This window comes from Varroa jacobsoni, unplaced genomic scaffold, assembly GCF_002532875.2.
Source record: "Varroa jacobsoni isolate VJ856 unplaced genomic scaffold, vjacob_1.0 scaffold_1142, whole genome shotgun sequence".
NCBI classification, from domain to species: Eukaryota; Metazoa; Arthropoda; class Arachnida; order Mesostigmata; family Varroidae; genus Varroa; species Varroa jacobsoni.
Window position 1 is genome coordinate 42,786 of NW_019214044.1, and position 17,068 is coordinate 59,853.

Sequence of the window (17,068 nt, forward strand, 5' to 3'; positions counted from 1 at the left end):
GTACGTAATGACGTCTCGCTGAAAGTTTTGTCCAAGGTTAAGCAAGAAATGGTCTCATCACCTACTTTCAATTTTTAGGTATCCTAATTTGCACCATGAACAATTCGTCTTTAAAAATATTCGTTTATCTCTGGACTCAAAATCGAAGGTACCGAACTAGAAAATAATCGTGTACATTTTACTGTTTCAGCGGCATTAGCTTAAACTGTTCTTAAAATAACGCTAAATGTGCAGCTGTTTGCATAGATAAGGTATCGTTGTTCTATTCTGGCTATTGCTTAGGTAATTAAATATGAAAATTATACAAAAATTCAGATAGTGATCTGCTATAAAAGCTCAAATGTATAAGGCTCAAAAAGCCGCGGACAGTAACGCAGGTGCTAGTTGAAAAACACAAACGCAGCAGACTAAATTGATCCTATCATTTGTGCTTTTAGGTTTTACTATTAAAGGTGTTTTGAAACGTATGATGTCCAATAACAGTGATTACGGTAGTGGTGCCTTGTTTGCTTTACTTCGTTACAATTAATTATAACATTAGATCATTATTAAACATCTCGTGATCTGCGTGGCCTTTGTATGGAGCCAGCTAATACTGACTCAACTAACATTGCACTTTTCATTTCAATCAACAGTGATCGGCCTTTATTTTTTATTTTTTACGTTAATTTCGACGATCTTCTCGAAGTTTCCTTTTTTTATTTGTAAATATGTCCAATTTACAGATTTATTTATCAAAAACCCAGACAATTTATCAGTCTGTGCACAGAAGAATATAAACATAAATCCCAACTTCGACACCTAGGAGTAAACGTACCAACGCCTATATCTCACCCTATGCGCCAAACGATATCACTGACATCGTGCATGGAATTGCTTCACAATAAAGCCTATTAATTTACTACTAACAAACAAGAAGTATTCGACGTCACTTCGGACTTTTAGATATTGTGGTCTGATTATTGCGCGTGATTTGTCTGGCGCGTCTCGCTGCCATGGGAGCGTGACGCGATCTTTCGAATCGTCCATAATGAGTTTTCTGTAAAACGTATCAGAACGAACGTTTATGGTTTCACCCACGGTTCTAAGAAACCTGTATTCGTTCAATAAAACTTTGTAGCACAGTTTATTGACTAAAAATGCATTGTTTTCATTTGCAGCATAGCCAATTCGTTAGGATGTGCCGCTATACTGCACAGGCTACTACTGATAAAAAAAAATTACATTTGATTCCACTCTTCACCTATCTCTGCTCGTCACAGTATCATCCAAGTAATTTCATCACACAGCTCCGTTTTTTCAATGAGATAGATACCTATATTATTCTTTATAATATCAGTTTCCTATACCTCTTACGATAAAGAACGATTGTAAACAATCTACTTGTTTCATTTCTCTTTTTCCTTCGATCCCTGCGTTCTTTTACAGATTTCATCAACATCCACTTCGAGAGAGTATGATTGAGCCCGTGCCACCTGGCGTACGACGACCCCTTAGTCCCGGTGAGCGTCGGGAGTCTTTGCAAATGACTCCAGCAGTTCTTCGCCGGCTTCCCGTGACCCCAATGGACTCTATAGGGCTCACCCAGAGTGACCCCTGGAAAAGTGGTCTTCACTCGTCAACTGGAGCATCGGCTTATTTCTCTCGGAGACCTGTCTCGCCGGTAACACAAAACAATGCTAATACGAACAAAAGGTTTGTCCGGAAACTGACGTGTAGTTATTTGAACTGTCTTTCATAGCAATGCGTGTTTGATGTTCAGCAAAAGATAACCGCAGATTTAAAAGTTTCGTCTGCATAATCAGTGAGTTTCACGGCCCACCAATGCATCATCCAAGCTGTAGTTGTTGTTGCTTCAGACGTAAACGATAGCATAACAATACGTACGTCCAACGAAGCTGTCACGTGGAGAGTACGGTTTTTACTGAATCACATTTCTTTCCGGGCTTTTAGTTTTGAACTTACACAGTGCAAAATATAAATATCGTCGTTATTGCGGTCTTTAGCTGTTAGGGATGGCCACTTTTGCCCGTATCATTACTTACCACGTTCTTACCATTCGAAGTTTTCCTTCATACATATATGGATCTCGAGTGAATTTTAATATCTTATCACTTGTTACAGATGCGGTAGTCACGTAGATGAAATGGTGATGGGCCCAGGTCTCCGGGGATCGGATATGAGACGACAGTCGTTAGCCACAGATAGTCCAGGTGGCAGCTTGCACGATTACCGCGGAAATGGTAATCCACTTGCCAAATTTTTCATTAACCCCCTCGATAGATCCCGGGGCCATGGCCACTCACACGCGCGCCATGGCAGCCGGTTCAGTGTTGCCGAACCACATTCGTACGGAGGACATCGCATCTATTAAAAGATGCGCACACTGCAAAATGCGATAGCTATAACAAGTGATGTTATAGCATTTCAAGGTGATCATGTTTATAAGTCTCCTGCCATAAAAGCCCTTCTTGATAATGCTCACATATATGACATGCAACGCAAAAATGAGCGTTACGCCTATATATATAGCATACTTTTTATAGGTATCTATATATCGACAAGAAGCGCGTAGTATAACTTTTAAGCGAACTTCATCTATTTCTTTTGCACAAAATTGACAGAAGAAAGTCTTTAAGACCAGCAAATATTCGTTCGGCTTAGGCCGATACTTGCCCTGTTCAAGAGGACGCAGTCACTTGGATAACGGTTTACTCATCGATCGTGTCTCCCGATCGATCACCATCAAAATGCATCTGCGAAGCGCGAAAAAACAAACGTCCTCTTTTGATGATATATTTAGGTGCACGACACTCCCATTTGCAAACAATGGAACAGTTTGAGTATCCTTATTTCAACAGGAGGATCGAGCTCTTCCTATCCATTGGCACTTGTACAGCAAAACGCACTGATTGCTTTTTAGTGAACTACGCAATGAAGCATCCGAGAAAATTTCATAATTAGACGCCTTACCACAGGAATGTGATTGGATGAATTGTATCTGACATTTGGAATGGCCTAAACGGTTAGGAAATGAGACTTGTTCGGGCGCATTCCTATAATCGGTCGACGATGATGCTAGTTCTTTCCTGAAGAAGAGGTAGAGTCGAAAAGCTTTTCGTGAATTTGGTTTACATCAAAATTTAACTTACTCGGTTTAACTTGATTGACAAGGACTTCGTTGAGTCTTTATAATCTTACCGATTCGTATTTCAGATCGTCGAGATCGACAAAGGAAGGCGCGGCTAGAACAACTCGAATGACAAGATAAATAGCGTGCTTGATCAGGCGATGGCTAAATTTAGTTTTTATTTACAGTTATGAAAACTATTAATTGTCTAGCTGTTTGCCTTGATCCCGTTGTGCCCGTATCAACTCTCAACGCTATACAGGACATCTTACTTTTTACTATCTTCTTCTAGTAAACAGTTCCAACAAAAAACACTCGATCTTTCTGCTTGCAGTCCGTTCGAGTAGGACTTAGCATAGCGAGATTATATCGAGTTATTGATACGTCTTTCGACCTTTTGCGTTTCCGAGACCTCTGTTAAGTAGACTACGAACTGCCAATACTGTAATGACTAAAACGGGTGTGATCGATAATTGAGCTTAAATTAATGCGTGCCACCAAGTCGACGTCCATAACCTCGCCTGCTGTCGAGCATGCCCTGGGGAACGAATTTAGATACTTGCGTACATGAACAGAAGTCTTATCGTCGATCAAGGAAATCTGAAATCTTCTTTTCTGTTTTATTTTGTCATCATTAATAGGTTTTTTGATGTATTGTATGGGATGCAGTCAGTTCTCACTTGCAGTTTTTGCAGTGGAGAATCATATAATAGGGAATAACGTTCTCCATTCATTACGCAGTAGGAGCTGACATTTCGGTGAGGATTGATTTCGTAACGACTTGACTCATCGAAAGGAGTTAGGAGGATAACAGTTGTGGCAGGTTTTTTTTGGGGGCAACAGAATTGCGCTACACCACTAGCCGGGTTCCTTTCAAACCCTCGCCTATTTGTGTGACGCGCTTAGAGATTGTACATTATATTTTCACAATATAACTAGCTCATAAATTATATATATATATATATATATATATATATATATATATATATATACCTTTGTTTTGTTTTGGTGGTCGACATATCCACAAGGACGATGTCGGGTCCACAAGCATGTCCGCGCCATCCGTGTGCCCGATGCCTATCGCCTCGTTTAGCTCTTGCTTGCTGCAATGTACTATTATTTCCCGTTTTCCACCTTTTCTGCTATTGACAAGCCATTAAAATACACTGTCTGAATGTTAATAATGACTTCAACAAAAGTTAACAATAGCTAATAACAACAACGCTACTATTAATGTTAATGAATAATATTGAATCAAAAATTACTTGAATGTAAGGTGTGGGCGGCAAATACTGTAATATGTAATTGTTTCTCGTAAATAAATGGCGCGTTCTTGGGTCTTGGAATTATAGTTGCAAACCCGCGTTTTTTCTCTGCTACAACTCGTTATATAGGTAACGAATATATTTCACGATATTAGGTACATCTCAAAAGAATATAAAAAGGTAGGTGGCTTCTTTTCGCGCTGAAAAACATGGTACTCTGAAAATTTTTTAGGTAAATTTTATCTACTCTAAATGCCGTTAAGGTATCCATCACAACGTAAAAAGGAGTTCCTATCATATTAACTTTTCACTGACGTAGCGCCGCGTTACCATTCATATCTGGTGTCTAGATATTTATATTTTTTCAAGCACACTCAAAATTAAAAAAAAATATATACATATAGGCAGTTAAAAGTGGATGCGGCAGAATTTGAAATCAAGTAATTTTTAAGCTAGCAGGGCTGAAACCATGATACCTCAAGACGTGTTAGAGGTGCCCTTTTTAATTTTTTCTGCACACATGTCCCGGTATCTTGACAGCTTTTGGACAGTGATATCCCTACCACTCGTATTTTCATACGTAATTTCTCTATCTAAGGCTTATCAAAGTGATGCGATAATGGAGTGCGCTTGCCCATCGGTTGCCTTTTTTAGAACATGGAATACCCGGTAGTTACACGGATCTAGGTTGGGAAAGTTTGCAAGTTTTTTTTTTTCAATCCAAGGGTATAACCAAGAAATAGCGATGGCACTTGACGTTGTCGTCAAGTAACCAGGTTGCGCACTTTAGATTGCCGTATCAGCGGTCCATTGAAGGACTTGTTTCCGCGTTTTCAGTATTCAGGTTACAATCCTACAACATATTATATGTGAAATGCCAGTTTCAGCCGAGAGAGCGCTGAAACTTCAATTTTTACTTTCGTAGAAATCCCCCTGCATCGCGACCATGCGTCCTCGTTGTTCATATCTTGATATCTGGTTATCCCCTTGGTGCTCTTCAACACTTCGATCCCTGTTTTGGAAACGTTTGCGCCATTTACGTACTGTGCTTTCGCTTATGATTTTCTTGCCTGATGTCTTCAACAATATTTGGCGAATTTTCGTATTGCTGTGATTTTTGGGAAACAAAAATTTTATCATTGTGCATTAATTCTTAAGATTAAAAGAATTTTTTCTTTTGAACCAGTTTCTCCAAAAGTAAGTTCAATCGATTTTCATTTACAAGTTTTTAGAAGGAGTATCTACCAGCCGAGTGCTGTCGGTTCGCAGCGCATAACTTAGAAGTTATTCAACTTTAACGTCCATTGGATTTGCTTGTACCAGCATTCTACATTGGGTTGTCGAAAAAGTACTGCAGTCTACAGATGTTCACAATGAGTCGACGTTAGACTCAGTTGAAAGGCGGTATTTGACAGTAAGTGTGTTTAAGCTGTTCGGATACCTTTTCTTTGTACTTGAGGTAAAGTGTCTCCTAGATGAATAAAAGATGCGTTATCAAAGATGGCTCTGTCGGGTTCCTTATCAATATTGCAACGAAAAAAAGTGTCTCTTATGGAGGTCGACTAATTAGAAAAAGTTGATGAGATTATTTCGAGAATAGAGCAAGGCCGATACGTTAGTAACCACTACATCGTTAATTAACTAAATATTCTGAAAGCGTTAAACCATTTGAGGAATGCAGGCTACAAAAAAGGCTCGGTATTTAGGTATCACACGAATTGACGTAAAAGTATTTAGTTCATCGGTCATCAACCATATGTTCATTTACACAACTTCATAGAAACGCAACGAACTCAATGACTACGAGTGGTGAAAATTTCACAAACGATAAAAATTTACAAAAAAAAACAATATAGCTCCATAATCTGTGGCCAAGCCCAGACGGTCCTCAAAAAAGAGATAGGTTTGATGAAATTAGAAAGGGCATTAAAAATAGCATTTTGAGTTACTATCGTTTGGCAAAAAGATTATTCGGACCTCTACTATCTGCTTACAATACGCTATTAAGAAAAGTCGACCAAAATTAGTACAGAGGGAAGGCATCGTTTCCCATCAGAACAATGCCAGGCAACAAACACTATTCTCTGAAATATTCTCTGAGTATTCTCTGAAAAATCAGTCCAGTAAACGACAATCAAAATTAGCCCCGTTATGCCTTAAATAAGTTTTCCTGGCATCTCCAAAGCAGTTGCTTTTTTTTTAGTTGCCTATTTCTCAGCAAAACCAAAATTGTCATTTTGTCATTGCATGTGGGCTTTAAATGTTGCCCATATTTTCTTTTTTGCGAAATATCTCTCCCGAGATATGAAAACAACTACTGATCGCTAAAACAGAGATCTACTAGATGCAATAGTGGTTCCGTTATAGATAATTAATACGAAACATTTCATGCGCATTATAAAAATAGATGCGATAGCTATTTTTACCGTTCGAATTTGTCTGACCTTTTTATAACTGGATTACTTTCTTTAGCCTATTTCTTAGACCTTCTTGATTCCCGAACTGTTGCAGCTGATCAACTACAATACAACAAACAACGATGGATCCTAAATTTTGGCCGCTACCATAGCAAACATGGGTGATGCCAATGGCAGCAATAGCTGCGACGCCTGTCCGAACATGTTACGGAGCATTTAAGGTTAATATTGAACGACTTAGGATTTCGATCTCTTTAGTAACAGTACCATACATGAACTTTGACTTTTAGCAATTGTAAGGTTATCTGAATTACAATCAAAGCTGGTTTGTTTTTCTTTCTCTTTGAGCTTTCCCTCTTACACAGATATCTATTGTGTTTCTCGCTCAAACATGACGAGTAGTAAATATTATCGAGTGCAACACACTTCTCGTGAAAAAACCTTGGCTTTTGTCGAATCAAAACGCTCTAAGACATTACACTTTTTTCATTAAATCAAAATTCAGTTGAATTCGTCCTCGTTCAGTTGACTCCCTGCGAATAATGTTGCCCTGCCGCTTCTAAATGGCTAATTATCTATCGCTGCCATCACTAATTATCTATCCTTTTGCCTTGATTTAGTTAAGCACCGCCTACTGTTGCACCCTTCGTTAAACACCGTTTATAAATGAAGGCTACTAATTTTTTATTTTGTACTTCACTCAAAAGGATTGCCGAAATTTTAACTGAAAGTTGTCTACAACGCAATCCTTCTCCTAGACTAACTAAAACTAATAGCGTCTCTGTACATTTCCGGTAATTAAAATGACAGTCTTAGTTCAGGTACATCTTCAATGGAATATAATCTGTAGGCCCATTAACTATGTACCTGTACAAAGTAGACCAAAAAGATAATTACAATAATGGTATAGATGACACTACTATTCTCACTATTAGAAAAAACATTTTGATTAATATGCATATTTTTATCAATTATTATCATTATTTCTCAAAGCATAAAATAAATACTTTTTATAAGTCCTCAAACCTCCATTTCGTTGTTAGGGCAATACATAAACAATTTAAATTCGCACTTGATTTTCAGTAATCTACATAGAACTATTTTTCAAAGCAAAATCATACTTACGGCCTGTGTATCGCCAAGCCCTCAACAGTTTCTCACCGAAACGCCTTCTTTTAAAGGACGGGTAATCATTATATCATATAGGTCACAGTTCACCGTTTTGGTAACTTACATTCCCATTGCAGTTCACTCTATACTTCGCCAGCAGGCACACCCCCGAAACTTGCCCTATTGGTAATATATTTTATGCATGTGTTTTGTTGTGATTGCTTCTGTTTAAATTCTATATCGACGGTCCAGTTCTACCAAATAAGCTGGAAGCTACAAAGCGCAACTGATCTCAGCGCGTTCGGTGTAGAATTGTAATCACATTAGATTATACTTGATGGAAGGCCGTCTGCAAATTGGCAGGCGACGATGAATTCATCGACTTTCTTTAGATCAATAGAAGCTATAACAATAGATACCTCTTTCCGTTCATGTCGGCGTACAGTGCGATTTTGTTAGATAACGCGAATTTTCTTCTAATGTCAACAATAGTTACCTTCAATTGATGTCCTTCATGCCTATTCTTTTCAATAAGGATCACTTGCTAAGGGATAAAACAACTTCAGGTTGCGTTTACAAATTCCCTATCCGAAATTTTACACCGCTTATGCTGCTCGAACACATGTTTTGGCACGCCATCTATAGGCCCATTCTACCACATTTATGCTGTCACACTGTCCTGTGCTAATTTTCACTATCAATCTTTTACTATTTTTCTTATTGTTTCCTTATTTCAGTTTATTCATTCTTAGCTTTTTACATGTACCCTGGAATTTTTACACACATGCTGATATCATCGGCTCGCCTCTTCATTTCTTCTGAGGTAGACACAGCCAGCATTTTCCTGCACTTAGTTTTACATCATATCATGAGAAGATAGTAGAATCGCTACATTATGCCCAGAAATCACTTTACCCGCGACAAAGAGGTATTTACTCGCTCGCATATTCAGAGCTACGCGTAGTTTACCTCAAGAGCACTGACATCAATCACCATCATGATCGTATTCAGCATCATTAAATACCGTTTAGCCCATAAAAATAATAATCTGCCTAGTCGCTCCTCGTTAAGGCAGAGTATCCTTCATGCAACAGTGGCGGCATTCCTGAATGTTTTTACAAAACAATATATCAAAGTTTACACCAGAAAACGAACCAATCACACTGGTGCCTTAGTTGACTACTGTTGACTGCTTTTTCCATTGGTTCTTCACGTTGATAAATCACCATACCAATATCAACATTTATATGTGAACCTGCATTGGCCACCTATTCACTCTTCTTGAGAACAGGCTCGCGTATTTCGTGCATCAGTGCGCATTGGCAAAGTTACCTTCGACAGCCCCTTGCAAGGCTATCATGCTTTCAACACCGTGCACTGGACAATCATAGGTGCAAACTTTGTTTCCGTTTCACTCAAAAATTGACTCGTTTAAACGAAAACATGACCATTGGCGCCTGCATACCTGATCAGTTCTATCTTGAATTATGGGTTATAAGGTAGTTGCTGTCTTCAGTCAGTGTATTTTTCCATCTTTAATCCTTCGACGACCTGGCTTTTTATTTCTTGAATCTGTTGTCATTGTTGTTGTTCTCTTCAACATAAATATCTTTATTGGTCTCGCTGTTTGTCGTTTTGTTGGTCATGTATTGTCGTTGTTGTTGTTGACATGAATAAAAGGTAACGTAGAAGTGGCGCTAGGTTCCATCCGTTGCCAGTCATCACGGATGCTCTTGGTCGCTTCCGCTCAGCGTAATCACGTATTTAACAACAAACGCGAAAGCCGCGAAGCCAACGACAACGCACAGATTCGTCAGAGCGGCGGCTAACGAAGACTGCATCTGTAACAAGGCCAAAAGAGGCCAAACGGCGGCCCCCAAAAACATAAGACACAATAAAAAAAACGGTTAATAATGTCCAGTAATTATAAAACCGCTACACGACCTGCGCTTCATGAGTCTCTGATTTCGCTCCTAAGAGGTACGGGACATTTGTGATTGAAGGACAAAAAAATTTAGAGTTAAAACGCACACAAAGTACGTAGCAGAAGATTTGCTTACTGCATCGGAGACAGGAAACTTGTTAGTGTTTACCATACATCGTCATTATAAATTCGTTAATGACGAGCTGTAAAATTAAGGATACTTAAAAAAAAAAAAAGACAAATTACATTCTTTCTTAATTCCTCAACTGTGGCAAAATCGTCGCACGATTGCTTTCTTCGTAAAAAATTATCTGCACCTTTCAGTGAATCAGAATATGACCGAGGACAATGGAAAGCGAAGGGAATAGTTACAGCAATAACCGACATGACTCCCCTCAGCTTTGCAAAGGTTTAAGGTTACCGTTTGAGGTCAACGTTATTATCATAAAATAAAGTATAACCGATAGAGGCGAATGTCCTCTAATCTAAAAGAGCAGTCTGATATCGTACCGATGGGTAAAATACGTAGTTTAAATGCAAACACAGCTTCTTTCTGCACATATATTGGAAATCGACGCGATCCTCCGTGACCGCCCGCCAACTGACTTCTTACAAAGTCTCGCAGATCTTTTACGATTAGGTACAAACAGAAGCAGAAATAGATATTTGATTGAGTTGAGACAAAGTTGATCACTGATACCTTCCACCCCTGCCTCGCCTTCCCTGACACTGAGCACACCGTTCTTTGACTATGTTCGAGTAAAATGTTTTTCGCTAAAGTTCAGCGCTGATCGCGAAACGAACAAAGAAGAAAGTCGAAGAGGAGCTGTCCGGAGCGTATATATACTGAATTGGTCACTCAGCCATACAACATTCATTCATCCATCCGCTCGGGCACAGGCATACCTCTCGCCTTTAAGCTTTCTCACGCGCGCTCCTTGCGTCACTCACTTCGACTTGAATTGATGAAATCGGTGCCATTCTGCAATCGGAATCGAAAGGCTATTATAATGGCCGAAATTGTCTGCTTCTGTGTCATTAATCTGAGTTCGCTAATATTTGTAACGGTCAGTGGCTAGTGTAAGATAGCGATTTCTTTTGTCCAGCTCTCGACAAGAATCCCTTAAAAGAATATTCGATGGTCGACCCCAACAGGAGACCAATAGAATGAAGTTAGTGTGTCGCAGGCGGTCTCATGAAGGTAAACGTCCATGTGGTTTGAAGGAAAGGATATGAAATACGCTACGAGTTTATGTCCATTAGACATTGAAGCTTTTCTAGCAATGAGCCAGGCATGAACACGGTGAATTTTCGAAGTAAATAACGATTTTAATAAGGCGATTTTAACCAGATAACGAATTTTGAGGTAAGCACTATTTATACGCCAGAATCTAAAGTTTGGCGTGACGAATACTGCTAGTTTTAAGTTCGATCATATAGAACCTAAAAAATTCAACTATCGCATAGCTGTCGCACAAGATACCTACATCTGCTTTCACAAACTTGTGCTGCGCTTTTCATGAGGAGATGTCAGGATGTTTTTCAGTTACAGTTTACGGCGCTTTTGTCACCTTCGGTTTGATTTCCCTACTATCAGAAGTCAGCTTTGAACGGGTTCACTTTTGACTTTCCGATTGCTTCTAAGTAAGCCTCGGTTATTTTTTGTTGATAATGTGGAGAATCCTTTGCTAGCATTTGGTCGCGAAGGTCATTTGGAACGCAAAAACGCATATAAAAACGATTAGAAAATCGTTTTGAATACATTTGGGCAAGTACCACTTAAAACATTGATGAGCATTATGTTGCAATTTTTATATGGAGTTTAGCTAAAACCGTTATCATGGTGAGAATTACTGAGTACATAGTTCGAGACTTCCAAGAACATTAAATATGCCTTCTTAGCGAGAAGGTAACATGGGTGTTTGATGACCCTGTTGGTTTCAACATCTTGCAATGATCTCTACCTCTGTAAATACAAGTAGTTAGCACAAACCTGTTAATAGTAGTGGAACTAATACGAGTTTGCATATAACTGTTTAAAAGTCTCACCTGATTAACGCCGGACGCAATAGCTGGTGGAACGAGTGCCTCTAATTGTCTCCGTTCTGTTTCACGATTTTTTAGAATATCGCGACACTCCTGAGGATTTAGCACGGTCGCATATTTACCGGTGAGTCAGTATTCACGAACATAAGAAATAAACTTCATCTACAATAGAAAGCCTACACGACTTATATCTATAAGTTTTATATCTATAAAATTTGTAAATAAAATTTTCCACAGAAGACAAACGGCAAAGTGATAACTAATGTAACGGGCAAATCAAAAACAATCTCCTGTGAGGTTTTAATGCTTAGCTACGTTTTCACAAAATGATTTTATAGGTCGATTTTGGAAATATGTATTAGCTAAAAGTAAACAGCATCTCGCTTATATCGTATTTTACAGAGTGGGAGACAAGTGTCGATGTTTTCTTATAAATTGTTCCTAAGACGTTTTGCATGTATTAAGAATGCAATTGCCGATTATCATGTTCACTCCATATTGAGTCCTTATATATTACTATATGCCATTATACATACTAAATATTATTTACCATGATTGCATAGTTTTATTTTGAGAGCTATATTGCGTACTGAAATTTTAAAATATTCCTCTCATGATCCGCTAACAAGCTTATTATAATAAAGCTTGCGCCAGGCAATATTGCTATAATATGCTAAAATGCAAAAACACTTTACATACAGCTAGAGAGAGTTGAATTTGGCGCTGATAGCAGGTGAAAAAAATGCAAGCGCTTAATATGCAAAAAGGAGCAGAAAGCTTTTTGAAAACTTTTGAAGATTAGAACGGTTCTGAATTCATATATGAAAAATCCATGTACATCAAATATGGCTTCTACATTATTTTGATAAATTTTAAAGCCTAGTAAGAATTTTTGGTTTGACTTTCCTTCGTCGGATCATCCAGAAGCCGACCAAAAACCGGCAACAACATAGTTTTTTAAGGACAAGAATTAAAGAATTACAGTAGGGGGTTCGCTTCGCATGAAGCATTATATAATAGCTGATTTTCGCTTAGATCCCAAGAGCGCTATTTTGTTCTGGAATTTCTAATACCAATCGAGAATCGAATGAACACATGTCCACTATGACAATTTTGGATGGGTTTGTTCAAAAAAAAAAAGTATAGGTATATAGGGTGAAATATTAAGTCAACGTTACAAAAATTTGAGAAAGAAACCATCATGATATTTTTTTTTTAATAGATTCTGTGATCGAACGTTTGTTTCGTACCTCGGCAAGTTTCGGGAAGAGTTCACAAAATTGTCTGTCCCTAAGATTGAACTCGATACTCTGTTCCGCTAACAATCGTTTCTCATGATCGCTGGATTCAACCGAGCCAAGAGTTGGGGTATTTTCGCACATGAAGCTTTGAAGACCCAGAAGGATGGGACCGGCGCTCCACGTGGGGTTCCACGTTTCTGGATGAAAGTCACTAATTGAAAGGCACAGTCGGGTGTTCGTCTTGAATCTAAAGTTTCGTACATCGCAATCAGATGAGATGGCAGAAAAGATTATTCAGAATATTGATTATATTGATAAACGTTCCTTAGGAATTCCCAAATTCCTTAGGATGTTCTTACGTTTTCTATTCATAATTGCACCAATTTACTGATCCGTTTATCCACATGTTGATTTTATCAAAATCCCTACAAGCTCATACATCGCGATAGCGGTATTTAAACATAACTGAATGAAAGAACATAAAAAGCGTCAAGATAATTTGTGGACAGCCGTTCTTGTACCTTCCTTTAATTGACCTTTATTATTGATACAAATAATAATCCAATTAATATTTTTATTATTTAATAATTTACTCATTCAATGCATTGGTAATAATTTCGTTATCCTTTATTGAAGTTCCGCATCCTCCAAAAGCTATCGTGTATCGCAAAAGTGTATCGTAAAAATAAAAGTGTATCCTAACAACAACAAAGATGCATTTTGTAACCTTTACTCTGGAAAACTAACCAAGGACACTAAAATGTAACATTCTGTTTGTTCTACGAACCGTCCATTTGGTGTGCTCATGTAGATGGAAGGCGGTTTAAACGGAAACTCCTGAGGAAAGACCAACTTCCCATGATAAAAACCACCTGAAGTTCAAATGAAATATGAGAGTGTATCTTTTACGATCAAACTAACTTAGGTAGCAAACAGTATTCTGAAGTCTTACCTTGGTACGGCGTATCAGGAGTACCAATAACCACATAATGCCTGGAAATAGAACCACGTATAGCAGATTAAAACTAATCCAGTTTTCTTGCAAACAAACAAAACAAAATCAAAGAAAGTCGTAGGTTGTCTTGTGAGTCAGTAGCACTGTAATTAGCATCAACTGCGTGTTCTGCGATAACATTTTATAACAGACATAAAAAGATTATTTGCCTTAAGTAAAAATCAAACATGGACGCTTACTAGAACGCACTAGAGACAGGAATTCGCCGTATTGAAACATGCAATGAACATTATATATGTAAAAAATGTTAGTTCGTTATTAGTTATACTCTTGGAAGCCGGTTAGTATATGCTAAAGAAGTATAACCCCAATAAACAACAACGGATCCATGAAAAATACGTAAGAATTTTATAATAGAGCCGCAATCCGCTAGAGACAAAACAGCTCATGGCATTCACAACAAATCTTATGTGAATCCAATAACAAAAGACACGTGGATCTAACATGCAATAAAAACTTGTTGCATGCTATTATTAAATGGTTATGACGGATCCAGTCAGAGACAGTCACTCCATCACATTCCCTAGATAACGACTTCGCAAGCGAATTGTTCGATGTGGACTTACTTCGTAAGCTCGCACGCTTGTTTATCTAGATGTCATAACATACGGCGTTTACGTCATATACTGTAGACCACGCTCAGGCGCATAACGCCCTTTGAGCCGTGTTTCAAGTAAAAAGCAACGTTATATTAATCATCAGGGTATATTTTTAGTTGAGCATAGAATTTCAATATTATATATATACCTCGTTGCTTGCGTATTCTTAATTATTATTCTGTGGCTAATTTAAATTTGGCAGACTAGTCCACTGTACCATCTTCTATTGAAGCGTCTCTAGATAAAAATTTGCACCCAAATAAGATTTTGTTACTGAAATATCTTTAAAATGTGACGGAAGCTGTGAGGATTTAAGATGCCAGTACTTTCGTACCCCATTTCTATGGAATTACGGTGCCAAACTGAGACCAAAGATTGAATCGCCACTTTGCCTAAGTACGCATCAAAATTAATCAATTGTATCTCTTTTTATTACTTACCACTCGAGAATGTTATCCGGTACGGGTATTGTGCACACGTACGGAATTGGCTCTTTAGCCAATCGAAGGTAGTCCTGTTTCAGTCTCAGAGTCGCCGTTCGCATCATCTTTACAGATTATGGCGTTGTTTTCGCTGCTACAGCTCTGGTTAAAATCCCTTCTTTGTTGTCGTTTGGTATGTGTTTATTTCTAGTACGGTGTTCCTATACACTTGTCACCGCCTGTATTAATAACATCCTGCACCGACAACATTCACCAACAGACTTTGGGTGAGTACTGGCTAACTGCGCGGCAAGACATTTGCGGAACGCTATCTTCGTATACACGGGCACGTATGACCCTTTAATTCTTTAATTAACCAAACTCGGCTTCATCGTTCAGTTTTAAGCAAATCGACGACGCACCTGCTCCGTGGATAACTTTCCTTAGCGATGCCAGGACCGATTAGCCATTTTTTTTTCGCTTTTTTTTCCCAAACTCAAGTCGCCAGTTTAACAATCAGATGGCTTCTCATTTCGACAGTGAACAGCAGGCAGACAGGTACTGGCTAGCTTAGAGACAAACTGAATTTAGTGGAATAAAAAGTTTAATTTTGGGGCCCAGTCAGCTTGCTGTCCCCCTCGTTCTTTTGCGAGAACCACCAGCCACCAATCAATAGCCGATGTAGCGCCTAAAGGGAAAACATTCACCGGAGACTACCTCAACAACTGACGATTGTCGCTTTCAACTGTGTCGGTGTCGTGTGAAATTTACAATGTACCGATAGCAAGAGGTTGTCTCCTTTTTACCTTCTCACTTGCCTCCCTGCAGTTAAAATCATTCCTTGTTACTCCCACTTACAGCATAACAACAGAGAACTGCGGATCAAGGATAGACCAGCGACAAGCAATGACGACAACGACGACGAAGAACCTATAGTACGCCTGCTGTCTACAGTATTCGACTTCCACTCTCAACTGTTTGTTCCCAGGTAGAAGTCGGAAATGGACATTGCCTCAGCAGAAAACTGCTGAAGACCACACGGTACGTGCAGCAGACGAAGTAATGATTGCTGTGACAGAGATCGTCGTAATACTGCTACCGCTAACAGAACTACCGCTGTTGATAGCTGTTGTGAATAGTTGGAAAGAAAGTCACTCCCGTTGTTACTGCTGGAGGAGTCCGGAAATGCGCATTGAGGGGCGGAAGCAGGGCGGAGTACACGACGACGGATGAAAACGCCTACAGCGGCCACCGTTGATCGATCAAAGAAGGCGAACACCATTCGAACGAGTTGTAACGAGGTAACGAGCACAGAACGAGCAAGCTAGGTAGACAGGAGAAAACATACAGCAAAGTGCAGAAGACCGATGTAGCGACAGGGGATTTCGTTGCTGCTTGTTATAATATTGTAACGCTGCCCTTGTGACTATTCTTGCTTCTATGATGATTGCCACGAAGACAGTAGAAGTCACGAACACTAACGACAATCTCGTTACCACCAAGTTACCTCACCAGTTAGCACAATATAATTTTTCTACGCCTCGTTGCACTTCTTAACTACAAAATGCTATGCTGTTACCACCGCAACAGCGGTTATCCCGAAACAGCAGGCAATTTCATAGATGGCAACAGCGTTGGCTCTTAACAACACTATGATGGTCTCCGTCATAGCAATCGGTACTTCGGCTGCTGTGATCTTCAGCAGTTTTCTGCTGAGGCAATGTCCATTCCCGAGATTTCTACCTGGGAGCAAACAGAGAGTGACAACCGAATATTGTAGACCGCAGGCGTACTGCAGACTCCTGAGGTTCTTCGTTGTCGTTGTCGTCATTGTTTGTCACTATTCTATTCCTGATCCCTGAAGTGGGAGTAAGAAGAGATAATTTTAGCTGCAGGGAG

General features: G+C 39.1%; 2 protein-coding genes across 12 annotated transcripts in view; one reads left to right on the forward strand and one right to left on the reverse strand.

Annotated features, from left to right (window-relative positions):
- Positions 1-4,489, forward strand: part of LOC111267055 (uncharacterized) — a 38,326-nt gene extending 33,837 nt beyond the window's left edge. For 5 of the 8 annotated variants that reach the window (XM_022845004.2, XM_022845010.2, XM_022845005.2 and 2 more), the window contains 2 exons: positions 1,429-1,695; positions 2,125-4,489. In XM_022845004.2, the coding sequence (XP_022700739.1) occupies positions 1,429-1,695; positions 2,125-2,374 (517 nt within the window). In that variant the 3' untranslated portion in view covers positions 2,375-4,489. The remainder of the gene's footprint in view (positions 1-1,428; positions 1,696-2,124) is intronic. The other 3 variants (XR_002684389.2, XR_002684390.2, XM_022845009.2) reach the window with 3 other exon arrangements.
- A 3,266-nt stretch (positions 4,490-7,755) lies between these two features.
- LOC111267057 (ubiquitin-conjugating enzyme E2 J2) lies at positions 7,756-15,674 on the reverse strand. Of its 4 annotated transcripts, none has more exons than XR_002684391.2 (7): positions 15,188-15,640; positions 14,086-14,126; positions 13,921-14,005; positions 13,143-13,380; positions 11,896-11,985; positions 11,334-11,529; positions 7,756-9,763 (listed from the first exon to the last, which is right to left on the reverse strand). XR_002684391.2 is itself a non-coding variant. In XM_022845015.2 (7 exons), the coding sequence occupies exons 2-7, from the start codon at positions 15,292-15,294 to the stop codon at positions 9,644-9,646; spliced, it is 681 nt and encodes a 226-aa protein (XP_022700750.1). In that variant the 5' UTR covers positions 15,295-15,424; positions 15,592-15,674; the 3' UTR covers positions 7,756-9,643. The 4 variants fall into 4 exon arrangements, 2 of the variants coding, with proteins under 2 accessions (XP_022700750.1, XP_086827309.1); XM_022845015.2 differs by lacking the exon at positions 11,334-11,529 and having other exon boundaries at positions 15,188-15,424; positions 15,592-15,674; XR_002684392.2 differs by lacking the exon at positions 7,756-9,763 and adding an exon at positions 10,429-10,828.
- Positions 15,675-17,068: the final 1,394 nt, after the last annotated feature.